At 40.8% G+C, this 18,564-nt stretch overlaps 1 protein-coding gene across 2 annotated transcripts in view; it reads right to left on the bottom strand.

Moving 5' to 3' along the window:
• The window catches only part of csgalnact1a (chondroitin sulfate N-acetylgalactosaminyltransferase 1a), a 57,041-nt gene that overhangs the window by 12,608 nt on the left and 25,869 nt on the right, over nucleotides 1-18,564 (bottom strand). For both annotated transcript variants that reach the window (XM_034708910.1, XM_034708911.1), the window contains exons 3-4: nucleotides 11,719-11,935; nucleotides 7,741-7,842 (exon numbers count right to left, since the gene is read on the bottom strand). In XM_034708910.1, the coding sequence (XP_034564801.1) occupies nucleotides 7,741-7,842; nucleotides 11,719-11,935 (319 nt within the window). The remainder of the gene's footprint in view (nucleotides 1-7,740; nucleotides 7,843-11,718; nucleotides 11,936-18,564) is intronic.

The following is an 18,564-nucleotide window of genomic DNA, read 5'->3' as shown; positions in this document are numbered from 1 at the left end:
CCCGTCCCTCTCCTCACAGTGTCAGCACCTCACAAGCTGGCGAGCAGCTCTCTCATTAGCAATGATTGAGCAAATAAAGCAAACTGCACTTGCTCCTATAATTACTTGATGTTGTACTAATTAAGCAGTGCCTTTACTTTTGTCTTCCTGTAAAGAGGAATGGTAGACAGGAGAGCCAATATCTCCTCTTCAAGATCCACCACAGGTTAACATTTAACTCCCTGTCACACCAACATGTCAGTTTTTGCAGTTTTTTTCTGCCAATTATTGCTCAGTTCCAAGGCGTTTTTTTTCTCATTTGCTTAAAGTTTCATATTTTATCCCTTAATAAATGGGTGAATGAGCATTTTTAGCATTGCTGATCATTCATGCTTTGCCTGGTGCTTAACAGAGCAATCCCTCATGCCCCATATGAAATTAATAATGACAAACTCTTGTCATTATTGCTGCATTAAATAATTGCATTAATAGGCCTTTACTGTAAGTATGACTGCCTCATTTGAAATAATGGGGAAAACTGCTTTCACTTCTTCAACATCTCTTCATGCAGCCAAACTTAGCTCTCTTTTGCCTTAGATTCTTTTTTAATACCTGCAATCGATTTTGAGCAAGTCAATCTTCCTGCCTCTCCGTCTTTCATCTTGTCTGTTGTTTACAGAGCAGGCAGGCTGCTGTATTCTCTCTGGGCTTTTGTGTAGAGGAAAAAAAAGAAGGGCTTGTGCTTTACAGTGAGCCGGGGAATCAGCAGTCTGTGCATGTAATGGAGAGGTAAGTGCGAGCCATAAAAAATGTAGACTTGTTGTGACTCTCAGGCTCAGCCCTCCGGCAAGACAGCTACACGAGTTATCAGCAGTGAGTAATTTGTGCACACTCCCTTTCTTTAAGATGAATAATGGACAGCTTTCAGATCTCCTCCATGATGTGTTTATCTCTCCATCCACTCATGATTTTTTTCCCTGGTTTTCCTTATATTTCTTCAGAGCTGTCAGAGGCTCTTCAGAGTGTTGTTGACCTGTCTGTGAACTGAAAGAAACGCCACAATAAAATTAAAGGCTTATAGAGGCGTCTGTCGGGAGGATGGTGCAAGGGAAAGATGAGGTAAATGCTGCTGGAGCTGAAGGAGTGATAGAGTGATCTCATCCTTTGTGTCTTTATCTGTCTAAATTTCTGATCCCTCCTCTTTCATCAAAACCCACTACTTCCTTTGATATCCTTGTTGATGTTCTTCTTCCACCTCCGCAAAAACTGTCCTTTCTCAAGACTTCTCTCATCTTATCTTTGCACCTTTTGCTCCAACTTCCCTTCTCTTTGTTCCCCTTCAGCCATCGTCTCTCCCCTGAGTCTGAAACACGGATTCCATTCCCACGTATCGACTGGTATCTCCTTTTCCTGGCTCCCCTTCGTTGCATCTCTTCCTCTTTATCTAACCTTGCTCTGAATCATTATTCCTGAGCATGTAGGGCTCAGAGACGTACATGCCCCCCGATGGTTTGATCCCGAGTTCAGGCTTTGAAGTGTGGATGTGTAAGCGTAATACTTGAAACTTCAGCAGCTGATCCCATCTATTTTAAAAGACATCCCTGGTGTCTGGCAGAAGCCTTGGAAAGGGAGGCTCCTATTTTCTGGAGCATTGCTTTTTCTCCATTCTGCTTCTTTGGCTTCAGTTACAGTACAACCTCTTTGGCATTTGATATAAACCAAAATAATTAGCACCTGTTATAAAATTCAAGGATTCTCAACCCTCATTTGATTCTTGAAAAATAGATGTATGAGAGTCAAATCCTACTAGACTCAGGAAAATCAGCTTCAAGTGGTTTGTAATAGCTCCTGAATCTATGTGATTGTATTTTTATGCAGGTAGTTTAAGCGAGGACAACAGTTCACTAAAGCAGGGTATGTTGCCGCTTGTGACTGAAAAAAGGACAAATAGCAGGAGGATGTTTGGGAGCTGAGACGAATCAAACCACTTGCTGGAGGTGAATTTAATTTGTAGGAAGGGCAGCGTAGAATCGTATCAGCCTGTAATGATGCCGTCACTGCTGGGAACAGATATCGAGTGGTTTGTGAGTGAAGGTGTGTGAGTGTGTTAGTGTACTTGCACTTAAACTGTGTTGTTATGTGAACCAATTCGAGCTATTGAGAGTAACAGTGATTTCAACCTTTCTTAACTGCTCTGTAAGTGTTTGGACTTGTTTTTGAGGATAAAGTATCAGATAATGAATAGTGAGTGATTGGTTATGCATATTAGAATCTCAACAGGGTGAGCAGGGCACTAAATGGAAGTAGGGGGGGGTTGCTTATTTGTTAAAAAGTTGTAGTTGACAAACCATAAAACAAAAAGTAGGAAAACGTCACAACTTTTAACTCTGCTGCTATTATCACTACCACTACCTTCTGTTGCCAGTCTTGTACAGTGTACTCTGCTGCACGCCTCCTCACCTGCACCCGCTCCCGTGACATCACCCCCGTCCTCCAACATCTTCATTGGCTCCCCGTCCCCTACCGCATACAGTTTAAAGTCCTCCTCCTCACCCACAAAGCATTCCACCACCAGGCCCCTTCCTACATCACTGACCTCCTTCACCATCACACTCCTTCCCGTAACCTGCGCTCCTCACACGCCAACCTCTCCACCTCACAGAACCAAGCACCGAACCTGGGGGGACAGAGCCTTCTCAGTAGCCGCCCCCACCCTCTGGAACTCACTCCCCTCCCATATCCAAAACTGCTCTGACCCTCCAGCTTTCAAATCTCTTTTAAAAACTCACCTTTTTAAGTTAGCTTTTAATTTGTGATTGTACTGTTGTTTTGTTTGATCTGTGTTATTTGTTTTTTGCTTGTATTGATTTTAACAATTGTACAGTGTCTTTGAGTTTTTGAAAAAAACTATATGAATAAAATGTATTATCATAATTATTATTACAGTATATCAACATACTGTAGACTGCTAACCACAGACTGCATAAAAAATGGCCACAGTAACTGTGACCTCACCCATCTGTTCCTGAGCGCTGTTTTGAAGCCAATCTTCAGCGGGTGCCATATTGGAAATACTGAACACAAACAAACTTTGTCCGAGTAAAGGCTGATTTATACTTCTGCGTCTCCCCTATGCAGCAGGGGCTGACGCAGACATTAGCACCACATACTTGTGCGTCGATGGCTGTTTCCGAAACGGCCTGCTACATACTACTTACTAATGTAGTAGGCAGTAGGTATTGCCTACTACATACTGCGTTTGAATTTAGTATGTAGTATGACTGTTCTGTCCGATCTGTCATGCAGCATGCTGAGCCAGACTTCGCTGGATTTCCGGTTTCGGAAAGCGGAAGTAAACAACGGCGAAGCCGATAAATAAAATGCTTATTTAGCATCCATTTATGATTTAAAAAGTTAGGAAATGGTTTATATGTAATTTGATAACTTTCACAGCACCCAAAAACGGATTTCCTCCCGTCAAAAAATGAGGAAAAAGAAAAAGCAGAACGAGCGCTGTGCATTATGGGAAACAGTACGCGAGGCAGACTGGTCCGATGCACACTGAGATATTTTCCCGAATCAGTAGACATCCGGGGAGTTTTGGCATACTGCAGATTTTGCTCTTGTTCACATACTACTTACTACATACTGAATTTTGGACATATCAGTACGTACTGCTAGTATAGTAGGCGATTTCGGAAACAGCCATTGAGTAGTTACATTTTGGAGGAGGTTCACGTCTGCTACGTATGTATGCCTCGGCGTAGGTACGGGAACTACGCGGACCCCCGGCGTAGGGTACGCTGTTGGTTCGAAGCAGAAGTATAAATCAGGCTTTAGTGTGAGGTAAAGAGGCGGGCCTTCGAAAATATAGAGTTATAAAACAAATTCACCCCACATACAGTGTGTGCCGATAGAGAAATGAGCTACTCAGACCTAAACAGTTTTTTTCCAATCAGTCTTAGCTTTGCTTTGTATCTATTGCTAACAAGTGCTGGCAAGCTAGCAGGCTTCAGAAAGACTGCACACATGGTGCACATTATACTTGCTAAACAATAGCATGTTTTAATCCCCACTCTGAGCATGTTAGCTCGTTATTACTGGCATGAGTTCAGAGCTCCACGGTGCCTCTGGGCTGTGCTATGCTCAAAAAGGAACTAGTTCATACTTTAGTCACTGATACCTGGCACGTTTTCAGACAGTTGTTTCTGGAAGGCTTTCACAGTGTTGCAGTTGTTTGAACACATGCAGTATGACTGTAATTGATGCGGTAGGAATGGAATAAAAGTGCAAGGAGGAGAGTTCAAAATCTGCCAACAATATCAGACACCTGTTCAATCCCAGCTATTTTCCACATGTATAGAAAGAATAAGTGCATTCATCAAAACAAATTACTGATGACTCAATAAAGAGTAATAGTTCTCAGTTGCAGCCAAATTGCCCTTGCACACATTCGTTCATCTTCCTGTGTGAGACGAGTTCTACAAGTGCGCTGTATGTGTGTGCGTGTCTGCGTCCAGGATGATTGCACCACAGGTAGCTATCTCCGATGATGATTCACATTCATTTCAATCACAGCCTGAAAGCAAGATAAAGCAAAGAGGAGAACAGAGTTGATTACAAGCCCTGATTAACACCCAGATAAGCTGCTACATAACTGCAGAATGCATCATGTGCACCGTGAGAGGAATACAAAATGCTTTTTAAGAGTTCAAGGCTGATCTGCTGCTCAGGGAGAGAGATTAGAGGAGAGTTTTCAGGATCCCTCCACTCACCCACTGTCCTTTAACAAACTTCTGCTCCAACTGTTTTTAATTAACAAAGTTTCTCTTACAAAGCTTCCTTGACTGGCTTTGCAGGATAATGGTCCTGATGGTGGTGCTGCAGCAGGAATATACAGTTTGAAACCATATCAATCACACAAATCAGTCTTACGCACTACAGCTTTGCTCCAAAAAAGGGCTGATTTAGAAGAACTACTCACAAGCTTTTAGTTGGCAGGATTTATGCAGTCCATCGTCCTGTTTTTCTTAAAGACTGTTGAACAAATTGAACCCATATCCTCAGCTTCTGGCCGCCAAACTGCCTAAACGTTGTCATCAGATGGTCTCTCAGGATCCAGACAGATTTTTAATGATCAAAATCGAGCCAACAAAGCATCAAAATGTCCAACTTTAAACGGCTACTGCATACTCTCGCTAAATTAATCAATCCTATTATGATATCATGAAAGGTGCAGTTTGACAACTCTCTGAATTTTGTCATGATTAATGATTTTTTTACACACAATTCTGAAATCTGCTTGAATAACTGTTCTCATGATAACGCCTGATCTTAGCTCACTGCCATACAGCAGCTATAACATTACAGTATCAGTGTTTCTCTTTCTCAGAGACAGAGTGTTAAATGATGGATGACATGTCAAAGGTGAAGCCAAATCTTTTATAATCCTCCCTGGTGACTGGCTGCAGACTAGGGCTAGGCAGATGGCTGTCTAACATGAGTCTGGTTCTACTCGAGGTTTCTGCCTGTTAAAAGGAAGTTCTTCCTTGCCGCTGTATCTAGCTAAATACTGCAAGGTGCAATGCTCATGGCAGATTAAGATGAGATAAGATCGAGCCCTGTCAGTAAGAGGGGACTGGATCGTATCCTGTCTTGATGTTGGGTCTTTGTTAATAATTTAACATAGAGTACGGTCCAGACAGGCTATGCTTGTAAAAAGCGTCTTGAAATAACGTTTGTTGTAATTTTGCACTATACAAATAAAGATTGATTGATAGGTCGTAAAGCTCGCCTTCTCCATATAAACAGATGGGACATGGGTGAAACTATAAAATCAAAATACATGTAAAAAAACATTTTTGTCACACCCAAAATTAAAAACAAGCAACTTGGTACTCAGCAGCAATGTTGGAGACAATGTGGTCAGCTGAATGTCAATCACATATTTTCTGGTTGTGTGTAAAATTGAAAACATTCTGGGATAGTGTTATTAGGTGTTTGGAAGATATTCTGTGTTACAAGATCCCCAGAGACCCATGGATTGTGTATCTGGGCATGATCCCTAATGACTTGATCCCTAAAGAAGATATCTACATTTTTAAAATCTTGATTCCAGCACAGTGGTCGGCTATAGTGGAAGAAATATATTCCATGAAAAAACTGACACATTACCTGCGGACTAAAGCACGGACCCATGATCAACGCTGGAATAAATGACAGAATAGAAAGACAGGTGGTGATACCTGCTGTGCGGAAAAGACTTCATAAAACAACAATATAGATATTGAGAAGGAGCCCCTTACTATATTCATGTTTGTGTGTGTATGTTTTGTGTATTTGTTGTGCATTATGTTTGTCAATATTGGAAAAAGGCAAATAAAAAGTTAAAAAAAATAAATAAAAAAACACACATTTTTGTGAGTCACAGTTTCTGTCCTTAAAGGAATTCTAATTTATGTCCAAATTGTTATTTTTTTTTTGTAGAAGTCTAGTTTTTTAAAGCCTTAAAAAGGGGGTTTAATGCTCGGTTGACAGCTCTGTTGACAAACGCAGCTTCTGGGGCACTGTGAACACCAGATCAGCAGAGTAAGGGTGGAGCTAACACTAATGCAAGGGTCTTTGAACTTCCATGACCACGAGTGTCTACTTCAAAGTGACACAAGAATCTGTTCTGCTGACAATCTGAGGAATCTTTGCTGATTTAATCAGTGAGATAAAATGTGTTTTGGTCAGTGGAAGGGGTGGGAAGTCACGCCACAGGATGATTCTGACTGTGAAGGCTTTGGCTCCAAATGACATCACCAGTGCAATATGTCAGTGCCAGTTAGTGGAGGGATAATGGCTTCAGTTTGAAATAGAGATGCATCGACCATCTTTGAAGACATCAAATGTAAATCTATCCCTTCTTCTTTGTTCAAAACCACCAGTGTCCCTAATGTACCTCCATCACTGTAAATTTCAGTCTGTTTCATAACTAGCAGAAGACTTGCAAGAGCTTTAAAGATTAATTAATAATTTTGGTCTGGACAGCTCTGATCAAAGTGCCTGGACTGGGCCCGCTCTGTTTTTGCATATTTGCATTTGCAGATTTTAGTTTTGCCATTTCTGTATTTAACTTTTCCTCAAGTCTATCAGACACTGCCTTCTTCTAATCCTCACACTTCCCTCTAAGTGACAGCAGTGGGCAGAGACACCCAGAAACAAAGAGACGCTGTGAGATACGACAGATCGTCCAATTGACTCAAGGCCAAACAAAAACCTTCGAGGCTGGGAATCGACAAGCGTCGCCATAGCAACTCCCTGGGGAGAATCTGCAGCTCATTCCACAGGAGAGGACCGGATCGGCCGGCAGCGATCGTCTTTGGAGGTGTGGGTGTCGAGGTCTGTGTTAGAGGTTTTAGTGTGAGTCAGGGATGATCACAGGCCTGATGTAATTTATCTGTGTTGGCTGGTGGCTCTCAGCTCCTCGGCGTGGGTGGCACTCTGCTACTCCATTATTCATCAGACAGATGAGTGGCTGTGGCAGGACGCCCAGCCAGGAGGTGTATGCATGTGTGTGCTTCTGTGTGAATGTGGGGTGAGGCAGAATACAAAATTTGATGGAGATGAGAGTTTTTTGCAAAAAAAAAAAAAAAAAAAAAAACGTGTCTGCAGTGTTTGCTTCTGAAAGCGGGCGCACGACTGCAGTGGAGTTCATTTTTGTCTCGTAAATTACCCTCAGCCTCTCATTCAAAGATCTTGGCTGTGTTTCCCACCCACCTGGATGTGTTCTCCAGAGTGCTGCGGACTTCGCTCATCTGCTCCTTCCCAAAATACACCACCGTCAGATGGACCCGGCCATCCTGTCGCACGCACACTTCCCTGTACACACACATACATAGAAACACAAGGAGGAAGGGACATTAGGGATGAAAGCACTCTCACACTAAGTGGAAAGGAGGAGGAGGAGGTTACAGGAAGGAAGAGCCTTGTGAAAAAATGAGGGTTTTTGAAAACAAGGCTTTGTTTTGGAGGTTTAAGTCTCCCAAGTGCAGATTGAGAAGTCCAACAACCCCTCAGATACACAGTTTAAACAACTAAAAATGTCAAGCTTTAGCAGGATCTCGCTCTAGACTGTGGTTATTTGCTGCCTTTCCCTGATTTATATCACAATAAATTTAAGATATTCTTCAAACAAAAGGTCCTATACATTTTTTGCAACTTTAGATCTAGGATATTATAATCAAAAAATGTAATAATTTCCTAGAATTTAAAACTGTAGAATTTGTAAAATCTGAATTTCAACAGGATAAACAGGATACCCCTTTGGATCTGTAAGAATGTAATGTTCTTTTTTCTCTTATTTTGGATATTTAGTGGTTAAATAATTTAATAAATTTAACCCAAATAATTAGAACATTCAAAATTATAATGAAAATATTATATATGTAAGTCTGCACCAGGCTGACCATTGACCCCCCCCCCCCCCCCCCCACACCCTCACATGAACAGATCCATACCATCCCTGCATTGTCTGTCACACTCAATCATCTCATCCCGAACTGACTCTCTGACTGCTGATGACATTATAATGCATAATATATTGTATTATATAATTATCTTTGTTATATAACATTATGTCTTATTACATTATCATAGTTAACTACAACTCACAGTCATATTACATACCCATATTATTTTTATTTATTGCTTAATCTGTCATTACTAACCATAATCACCTTATGTCAACCTGTCACTACTGAAACATTTTTAATACTGCCTGTAATTACTGCTATTTAATCTAAATTCCATTGTAACATTGTATATATCTAAATTGTATCCTAGCTTTATTTATCTATCTTTATTTTTAATTATTTTATCTTATCTTAAAATGGAAAATAAATCAAACAAAAAACTAATGAAGTAATTTTTTTTGCTTTACAGTAGGTTCAACCTTAAAATCTTGAATGGGATAATGTTCCTTTTTTTCTTTATTTCCTGATATTAAAGCTCCTTTATGGAACTTTCAGTGTGTTGATTTTGGCGCCCCCCTGTGGACAAAGCTATACCTATCAACTTTTGGCTGATCTCGTCCTACATCTGTTAATCATGTTTTCTAAAGAATAATCTCATCCTGCTTTCTTTTCAAATTCACATGTATCACTCACTGTTACAGCTGTCAATTAACAGGTCTTACACCTATCCCCCCCTACAATGGTTACAGGCATTAAAAGTTATAGTGCCAAGATAGTCTGTCTTATTGCTGATGCTCTCATCTGCTTGTGTAGGTCATAAAAATGCATCAATGTGAATTTCAGTCTGTTTCATTACCAGCTAAAAACTCCATACTGGAGCTTTAATGGCAGATTAATAAAGATTAATAAATAAAACAGAAAAATCCCCTACTGTGGAATTAAAAACTAAAACAATCTTTATTTTCAGGTATGATCTGTGTTGTACTCATTCTGACTGTTAGCAGAGAAACAGATCATACGCAAAAAAGAACACAGAGAGACCAGTTGGGAGATGCCTGCAGGCACTTTGATGGAGACATGTCAAATATATCACACACATGCTGAAGATAATTCACCTCCTGTCTCATGACACACATATGCCAGGTGTCAGGATTTTCCCCACAAGCACAAGAGGGAAAAAATGTCTCATAACGCACAACAAGATATACAAAAGATGCAAAAAAAAAAAAAGACACTGAGTAGACTTAATATTGTGGGGATGCACAATAAGAATTGTTCTGAGAGATTATCAGCTGATAAAGGGAATATTTGATTATTTATTATTTCAATTATAAAATTGTATCAGATACAAACAACCAGTATAAGTAAATGTATTTACTTATTAACATTCCTATAAATTCACAATAGGTGGCAGTATTCTATCTGCCCTTATATACAGAGAAGAAAAAGAAGAGCAGCCACAACAAGCTGGTGTAACAGTAAATCTGGTGTCACCGGTGTGGATGTTTTTCACTGTGTTAAAGGAGAATAACACAACTGCATTTTGCTAAACCTGAGCCACATGAATTCTGAGACGAGGTAAAGAAGTCCTCAAGTTTAAACATGACAAATCTTTTTAGTCAACCGAAAAGTTATCATCGCAACAAGGGGAGAAAAAAAAACTCTTTTGCTGTAGTGCTGATTTGAGAACTTTATTTAAGTACCAGGAGACAACCCAAAGTCAAAGCTAAATTTGGCAAAATGGTGTATTTTGAACAGTATTCCAAGTCCCGGCTACTTTGCAGACCTATCCTCATGCTCTGTGCGATGTGATCTCTACACACCTTCACAGTCTGAGAGTATGCTAAATATTTAAACTATAACAATGCAATCAGAAATAAAAATAGTAGGTAATCATTGTGTATTAGCCGTCAGGTTCAGATGATTATCGGTTATAGGCATCCCTAGTTATTACAGATGCTGTTGTGTTAAAGATGCTCTTTGAATGCCAGCACTGACAGAAGTAAATACACTTCTATTGTCTGGGGTGTGATGAGATATTTTGTCGCTTGAACCACAAAATAGATTTCTAAAAGACTCAAACTTATGTCGTCATAAAAGGGCCGTATTTCCTTTTTAAAGTCCCGAGTGCCTGTCTGCAAATCTTTCTAGCTTGCTTGTCTGAATGAACATTTTATCTCCTTATTCTGCACTAGGGAGACATATCACAGTACATCATAAGTGCTGTTATTTCCCAGTCTGAAAGTGAATAAAGAATATGTTATAAACAGGCAGTTACTCACTGTTATCACCCCCTAAACACGCACACATACGCAATTTCTCCTGGCACACCTTTAATATGGATGAGGGTAAAATGTTTGCTCAGCGACTCGCCGACTCTTTCAAGTAAGTACACTTTGTGCCACGTTGTATATCAGCTGCTGGTAGTCTGCCCAGGGGGGCTTTTTAATGGGCTGCAACACTGCTACTAAGCAGGATTTATCATGTAAAAAGAGCTGTGATAAGCAGCAGCGGCAGCACAATAAATCAGACACTAAGGAGGATGTTTCCTGAACTGATGGTGACAGACAGCAGAGCTGAAAAAAGCACATCTTACTGTGAGCTGATGGGTTTTGTGCTGCCAATCAGCCCCTAATTGTTTGTCTTATTTAATGCTTTTATCACACACACACACACACACACACACACACACACACACACACACACAAACACACACACACACACACACACACACACACGCACACACAGACAAGCCTGCATGTAATTGTGATCTATAAAAATATACATCAAAAAGCATAAATGTACCTTTTCATTCGCCTTGTGGTGAAAAGTGAGCTGGTTTCTGAAAGCCTTTTGTATTTATGCTCTTGTTTGAATCATTTAAACCTCGCTCAGATTTGTTTATGTTCTAATTATGCTGACCAGCACCAAAATAAATTAACTGATAACACAACATATGCAGTTTCAAATTTTTAATTGCATGTTTCAACAAAAATAGCCCCTCTGATGTTAATTTCCCATCCTCTAATCTCTCCCTCCTTGTCTCCGTCTGGTTCATTCTCTCCATTCGCCAATTAAAATGTAAAACTGGAGTTGAAACTTGGTTTTCAATAACAGAGTATAGCATTTTCCTGAATTAGTTACGTGTGACACAGAGAGCCATCTTGAATAATTCAAAGTCTTCTGTTTATGTCACATAGTTTGTCTGACTTTCTGATTATGAGTTTCAAAGAGGTTGAGGAATTCAATCGTCTGAGGAAAAAGTTCAATCATCAAGTCTCACCTGAAGTTGTTCATGAACTGTTTGAACTTGTCTGTGCGTCTGGACAGCGGGACGATGATGTTGATCGGGATGTTGACGGTGTCCACCCTCTCATTTCTCACTTTCATCAGAGGTCCAAATGGGCGGAAGAGGACAAGGCGTCTGAATTCACGACTGGACTCCCCTCTGAAGGTCAGCTCGTACAGTGTCCCTTTGTCCCTCTCTGTGCGGGTGATACCTGACAGGTGAGACACAGAGACATAAAATCATGAGCAAAACATTTAAGGTCAGTTTTCTCTTGATTATACCTGAAGGGGGGTTGTTTATCAAGCATGTAAAAACAGAAAATAGAGGCACAGGGTGCATCTCAAAGCTCTTAACTGCAGTCTCCTCTCTCCTCGCTCAAATCGGCAGTAGTTACTGACCCGCCATTTTAAGTTGCGTCCCATATTCATGGTCAGTTATTTCTCCTGTTAGTTTCCCCGTTTGTTCTTGTTTTATTCATGAAGAGAATTAAAGTCTGGCGGTAAAGTTTGTCTGTTAGTAAAAACACTTCTTTTATTGCCTGTCAGGTTAATAACCTTTCATATGAGGTTGATCATTAATGGGGATGGGGTTTGAAAAGAGTTGCATGATTTATATTTTCCCTTAAAGTAATAAATAATTTAATAATGAAGCATTTTAAAAGTGAATCGATCTGTGATGCTTCAGGACAGAATAAACAGAGAGCAGATTCTCTTCATGTGCAGGTGTGTGTTAAACAGGTAAAGCACAGAGACAGAGCTCTGTTACTGTTTATATCTATCAGAGTTATTACAGTGAACGTGTGTGCAGACACAAACAGCTGTTAAAGCCGTCATCCCAAATCGACGTCGCTTCACGTGACGTTCCTGAGTAAAGGACGTCTCATTTCTCTTAATACAAATCTCCTCGGCTGTTTCCGAAATGGCCTGCTACATACTACTTACTAATGTAGTAGGCAGTAGGTATTGCCTACTACATACTGCGTTTGAATTTAGTATGTAGTATGACTGTTCTGTTCGATCTGTCATGCAGCATGCTGAGCCAGACGTCGCTGACTTTCCGGTTTCGGAAAGCGGAAGTAAACAACGGCGAAGCCGATAAATAAAATGTTTATTTAGCATCCATTTATGATTTAAAAAGATAGGAAGCAGTTTATATGTAATTTGATAACTTTCACAGCACCCAAAAACGGATTTCCTCCTGTCAAAAAATAAGGAAAAAGAAAAAGCAGAACGAGCGCTGTGCATTATGGGAAACAGTACGCGAGGCAGACTGGTCCGATGCATGCTTAGATATTTTCCCGAATCAGTAGACATCCGGGGAGTTTTGGCTTACTGCAGATTTTGCTCTTGTTCACATACTACTTACTACATACTGAATTTTGGACATATCAGTACATACTGCTAGTATAGTAGGCGATTTCGGAAACAGCCCTCGTTTCCTCTCTCCTCTCCTTTCATTTCCTCGCATCTCTGGTGGGAGGGGCTAAGATGCGAGTGAACGACGCGAGCATGGACGTTAAGAGCTTTGAGATGCACCCACAGACTCAACAACAACATTAAAACACATGAACACAAGAGAACACCTGGTGACGACAGGATGCTGAGAGAAGTAAAACTATCATTTAAACCAGTGGTTTCCAAAGTAGGACTACAAGACACTTGTACAATAAGAATTTAGAATAATTTATAATTTAGTATTTTATCCATTATTGTCAAGATATATACAAAGATTGTAGCTACATTTTTGATAAAATCATGCACATTTAAAATGTCATCAATTTTCTTCTTGGCTAATTAGTGCCTGCATTCGACGGTGAGCAACATTTAACCACCTCAGGAAAACAGGTGTTCTCCAGCTCCTGGCACCGCGGACTAAAAAGTATGGGAACCCTGGATTTAAAGCATCATTAGAAATCCGGCTAGATGAATGTTTCATGTACTGAGTCATCTCTAGAATAAAGTAGATACAGTGACAGTCACCATACTTTTTTTTGCTGGTAATTCAGTAGCTGAATCATGTGCAAAAGCAATGTTCACTCTATAAGCATGTTTCATATTTACATTCCAATTCAATTATTTACTGATGATACTATAAGCTAGCAGACACTCACTTTAGCTTAGTTAAGCTTGGCATAATGACAAGGGGAAGGAGAAAACAGCTTGCACACAGTTGCCTAGATCTAAATGCTCATATCAACATTATAAGATCATAGACTGTATAAAAAATGTGACATCACCAAGCGGCAACCTCCCGTCTAAAATATGAGTCCAATGTGGAAATGCTAAAAACTGCAGTTCATCAAGGATCCGCTTGAGGCTGGCTCCGGAAGTACCGGAAGTCACATACACCTGAATTGAAAAAAGACGATCTTTACAGCAGAAATAAACATGTTTACAGCCTGGTACAAAAGACAAGTGTAGTCTGGATAGCTCATTTCTCGATCGGTACACACTGTATGGGGGGTGAATTTTTTCATAACTTGGTACTTTCAAAGATATTGAGATTACGAGTCTTCCAATGAGAGGCACTGCTGACTTGATTGACAGGCGGGAACACTGCAGCTGTTGGCTAGGAGGCTCAAACTCCCCCTCTTTACGTCACACTCACTCAACAGCAGCAATATGGCTGCCGTCGACGATTGGCCTCAAAACAGCGCTTCAGAAACAGATGGGTGAGGTCATGGATAGTGTTACAAAGCCCAGTGATGGAGGTCACCATCTTGGAAATGCTGACTCAACTAAGTCAACAACACTGCTAACAATCCCATGTGACAACCATTAGCATACTCAAGACTCTTGGAGGCTTACATTTTCTAGCTCTGTCCATCAGTCTGGTTAGAACTGAAGAAACATTTCCGAGGAGAGGTGAAATGTCTTCAAAAATGTCTATCAAGTTCAGTTGAATTTTTCGTATCAAGCTTCAAACTCAACCTAACTTTCTTTCAATCTAGAAACAGGCAAAGAGGTGGAGCTGAGGCAGCCCTGAAGCCTACTGACGAACAGCAACATCCTTCCCATCTGTCAGTGAACTCAGCAGTGCCCTTATTATATAAATGCATGCATAACTCAGCCTCAAGATAATCAACATGATTAGGTTCATACAAAAAAACTCACCCCCTGTGATGTTTTTACAAACAAAGAGATGAGTTATTGGGACCAAAACCATTCTCTGAACCAGACTGTAAACCTGTGTAATTATTGAAAAAGTGCCCATTTGACTTTCCACATGGGACCTGATGAGGATTCCATGCATTTGGTCGACACTTCCAGAACGGCAGTTTTCTGCACTTCCACATTGGCAATATTTTTCAGGCTCAATGAGAGTGCTAGCATGCTACAGTACTATTCGTCCTCACAATCATTGTTAAGCATTTTAACATGCTAGCACTCGCTATATGGCATTTAACACTGGGTACAGCTGATGTAGAATGCTGTGTTATTTTCCAGTACTAGGTCCTATACAAAATTGTAATCTATATCACGCAGCTGCCACAACATCTCCTAGCTAGCTACTTTGACACTCATTATTACCTGGCTTTCTTAGTGATCTTCTGGTTGTGTAAGATACTTGATTCTGAAGGCTGATTTATACCTCTGCGTCTCCCCTTCGCAGCAGGGGCTGACGCAGACATGAGCACCACATACTTGTGTGTCGTTGTGTCCATGAAGAGCAGCAATTCTCCACTGAAACGCTTGAGGGCAGTGTGGGTTGAGTTTTTGAAAAGCGCTATATGAATAAAATGTATTATTATAATTATTATTACAGTATATCAACATACTGTAGACTGCTAACCACAGACTGCATAAAAAATGGCCACAGTAACTGTGACCTCACCCATCTGTTCCTGAGCGCTGTTTTGAAGCCAATCTTCAGCGGGTGCCATATTGGAAATACTGAACACAAATAAACTTTGTCCGAGTAAAGGCTGATTTATACCTCTGCGTCTCCCCCATGCAGCAGGGGCTGACGCAGACATGAGCACCACATACTTGTGCCTCGTTGTGTCAGTGAAGAGCAGCAATTCTCCGCTGAAACGCTTGAGGGCAGTGTGGTCTCTCTGATAGCCGGTCGCCTGCTTCCGCCCCCGCTACGATCTCTGCTTACTTTTCCACAGAGATTCAGAGCGTGTTATGTTAATCTACAGCTGTAGAGTTCAGCATGTTGCTGTTTATCATACAGACATGATTACATGAAGAATGGAGAGGAGGAGATGAAATACATGGCCAGTATGCGGCCGATGTCCGGGATCCCGGAAGTGCTGTAAATGCGGGAAACACAATGCCGCCGAGCTGACCAATAACGAGGCTTGCGGTCTGCGTCGATTCTACACGTAGTTACATTTTGAAGGAGGTGCACGTCAGCTACGTGCGTAGGCCTCTGTGTAGGTACGGGAGCTACGTGGACCCCTGGCGTAGGCTTCGCCGTCGATTTCGACGCAGAAGGATAAATCAGCCTTGATTGGTCAAAACCCCTTGACAACCCCACAACAAAGGTTGTTAACTTTCACTAATATGAGCAACACCAGAAGCGAACTGGTCTCCAACATTTCAAATCAATCCGCAGAAAAGAGTTCCGGCACATTGTGCTTCTGCTTGTTGGTAACATAGACTGTACAGTGAGGTGAAACCGTTAGTTTCTGTTCACATGAAAACAATGTGGCTAAAACGCTAGTTTCTGTAAGCATGCTAATGCGGCTGGCTAAACAGCATGGACATTTACATGTTGGATCCTGTCCAGCATTCCTAGCAATGAGTGGAGCAGGTGAGAGCAACTTTGTGTTAGCGATCGCTACAAACAAACCTAAATCATGAGCGGTGATTATGTATTTTTAAAGGTGTCAGCCGCAGAGCTCAGAGAAAAAGGAGAGCTGAATGAGGACAGTTTAATGTTAAATCAACCTCAACAGATAAGAATCTATTGCAATGAAATGCTAACTGCAGTGGAATCACTGGGACTATCTCTAAATCAATTTAAATCATGTCTCACCCTTGACTCACCCTGTCAGGATTCTATTTCCCATAACTACCTAATAACCATACATTATCCCTTACCTAATAAAAACATATTTTCTTTATTTAAACTCTACAAGAAACAAAATATAAAAAAGTTTTTTGTGTTTTTTAAACCCACCAGACTGTTACAAAGTGGTTTGGATTTTTAATCCAACTCTTAGCAAGAAAGTGTTTTCCATAAAAATCTGAACGTGTTGTTGCTACATAAGCATTTTCTTTCAGTTTAACTTTTGGCAAGTTTGGGGAATTAGTAATGTGTACATTAAAATTGCATTAAACCAAACTAAATTACAATTATGTATGATGATGATTAAAATACTATAAGCCACAGCAAAAACTGTGAGTTATAAGGTCAGCTTTACTTGCTGCGCCTGGGGTCCCACCAGTGATGTTTTTTTTCCAGGGAACAGCTTTTGTTTACATCCCTTGAGACTTTGCTAGTTGTTAGAACCAAAGATCACATTATTTCCCTGTGATTTTTTAACATCTATCTTAGAACATTATAGCCCTTTTTTTTAAAGTAACATACTTCAGCATCCACTTCATCATTATGCCTTAGTATTCCTCTCTGACAGCCTGAAAGTGTCTGTATTTGTGAGAACATAAAAATGGGTTTTCAAGGCCATTGGAGAGATTGTCCATGCACTCAGATGCTGGGCTCAGAGCCCCAACCAAACATTCACACAAAACACACACAAACACACTGACAGAAGCAACTCCAATGATCCAGACCAATTTTCTTGTAGTCTTGAACGTCAGCTTGCTTCTTGGGAGAGAAGTTCTTTTTCAATTACAAGGATTATTACTTGCAAATGGACCAGCTGAGGTCTGCGGGGGCAGAGAGAGATCAGGGAAACAGAATAGAGACAGTAAGAAGTGAAAGAAGAGTGAAATAGACTGGGAAAGACAGGGAGACATGACCTTCAAAAAGAGAGGGTGACAGAGAAAGAGCAGACAGATAATAAACGAGAGAGTGAAAAGCAAGTCAGAAAAAGAGAACGGAAAGAGGTCTGCGGGCAAAGATTTACAGAATGATAGCAGCAAGAATTTAAGGCCTTCCTGTTAAGTCTACGCGCTTCCTGTGATGGCAGGCTTCATTTCCTTGACATGATAAGCTTTCGCTTACTCAAAACGCAAAACAATTTTACCCAAATTACTGCACTTCCTGACTGTCGTTCTGTCTAACTGCTCTGATCTGTTCCTTTCTGAGGACAAAATTGAGTGGTAGGAGAGTTCATCATCTTGCATAGCTCCACTAGCCTTCTAATGCAGCCCTGAAAAGCACCCTGAAGATGCTTTTGTCAGTCTGGCAATCTTGCCTGCCTTTCATTTGTCTGGCTGGTTGGATAAAGTCTGGCTTTTTCAAGATTTGCTTAAAATCAATATCCATTAAAGAGCATTTAGAGCCAGATTTGAGCGGGAGAGAGTAACTGTGTCGCTAAAAGCAAGCTGCACTTTCGAAATCTTTTTTTCCAAGTTTAGAAAGGCTGTTTAGATACACACAGATGTATGCACATCTATTTAAATCACCCTGGCATAAACACACATACATTACAGAGGACCACACACACTCTCATACACATGGAAGAGGCTCCATATCGTGACCTATGGCTCATTTCCCTTGGAGCCAGGTGCCCCTATTACTCACTTTAAATCCTCCACCCACTCACACACTGAAGGGGGTGACCTTCAGATTGTGGATCACCAACCACAGAGATATTCACACACACAGGAGTACAGGGCTGGAAAAGATGCTGCTCAGTGAATGAGGAGCAGCTGTGTTCATTTCCTGGGGTTGTGAGTGAGTCTGAGCTGAACAAACTGAGAG

Source organism: Notolabrus celidotus, chromosome 19 (genome assembly GCF_009762535.1).
Source record: "Notolabrus celidotus isolate fNotCel1 chromosome 19, fNotCel1.pri, whole genome shotgun sequence".
In the NCBI taxonomy this organism is placed as follows: Eukaryota; Metazoa; Chordata; class Actinopteri; order Labriformes; family Labridae; genus Notolabrus; species Notolabrus celidotus.
Note: the sequence above shows the minus strand (reverse complement) of the source record. Positions and strands in the feature narration are given on the sequence as shown.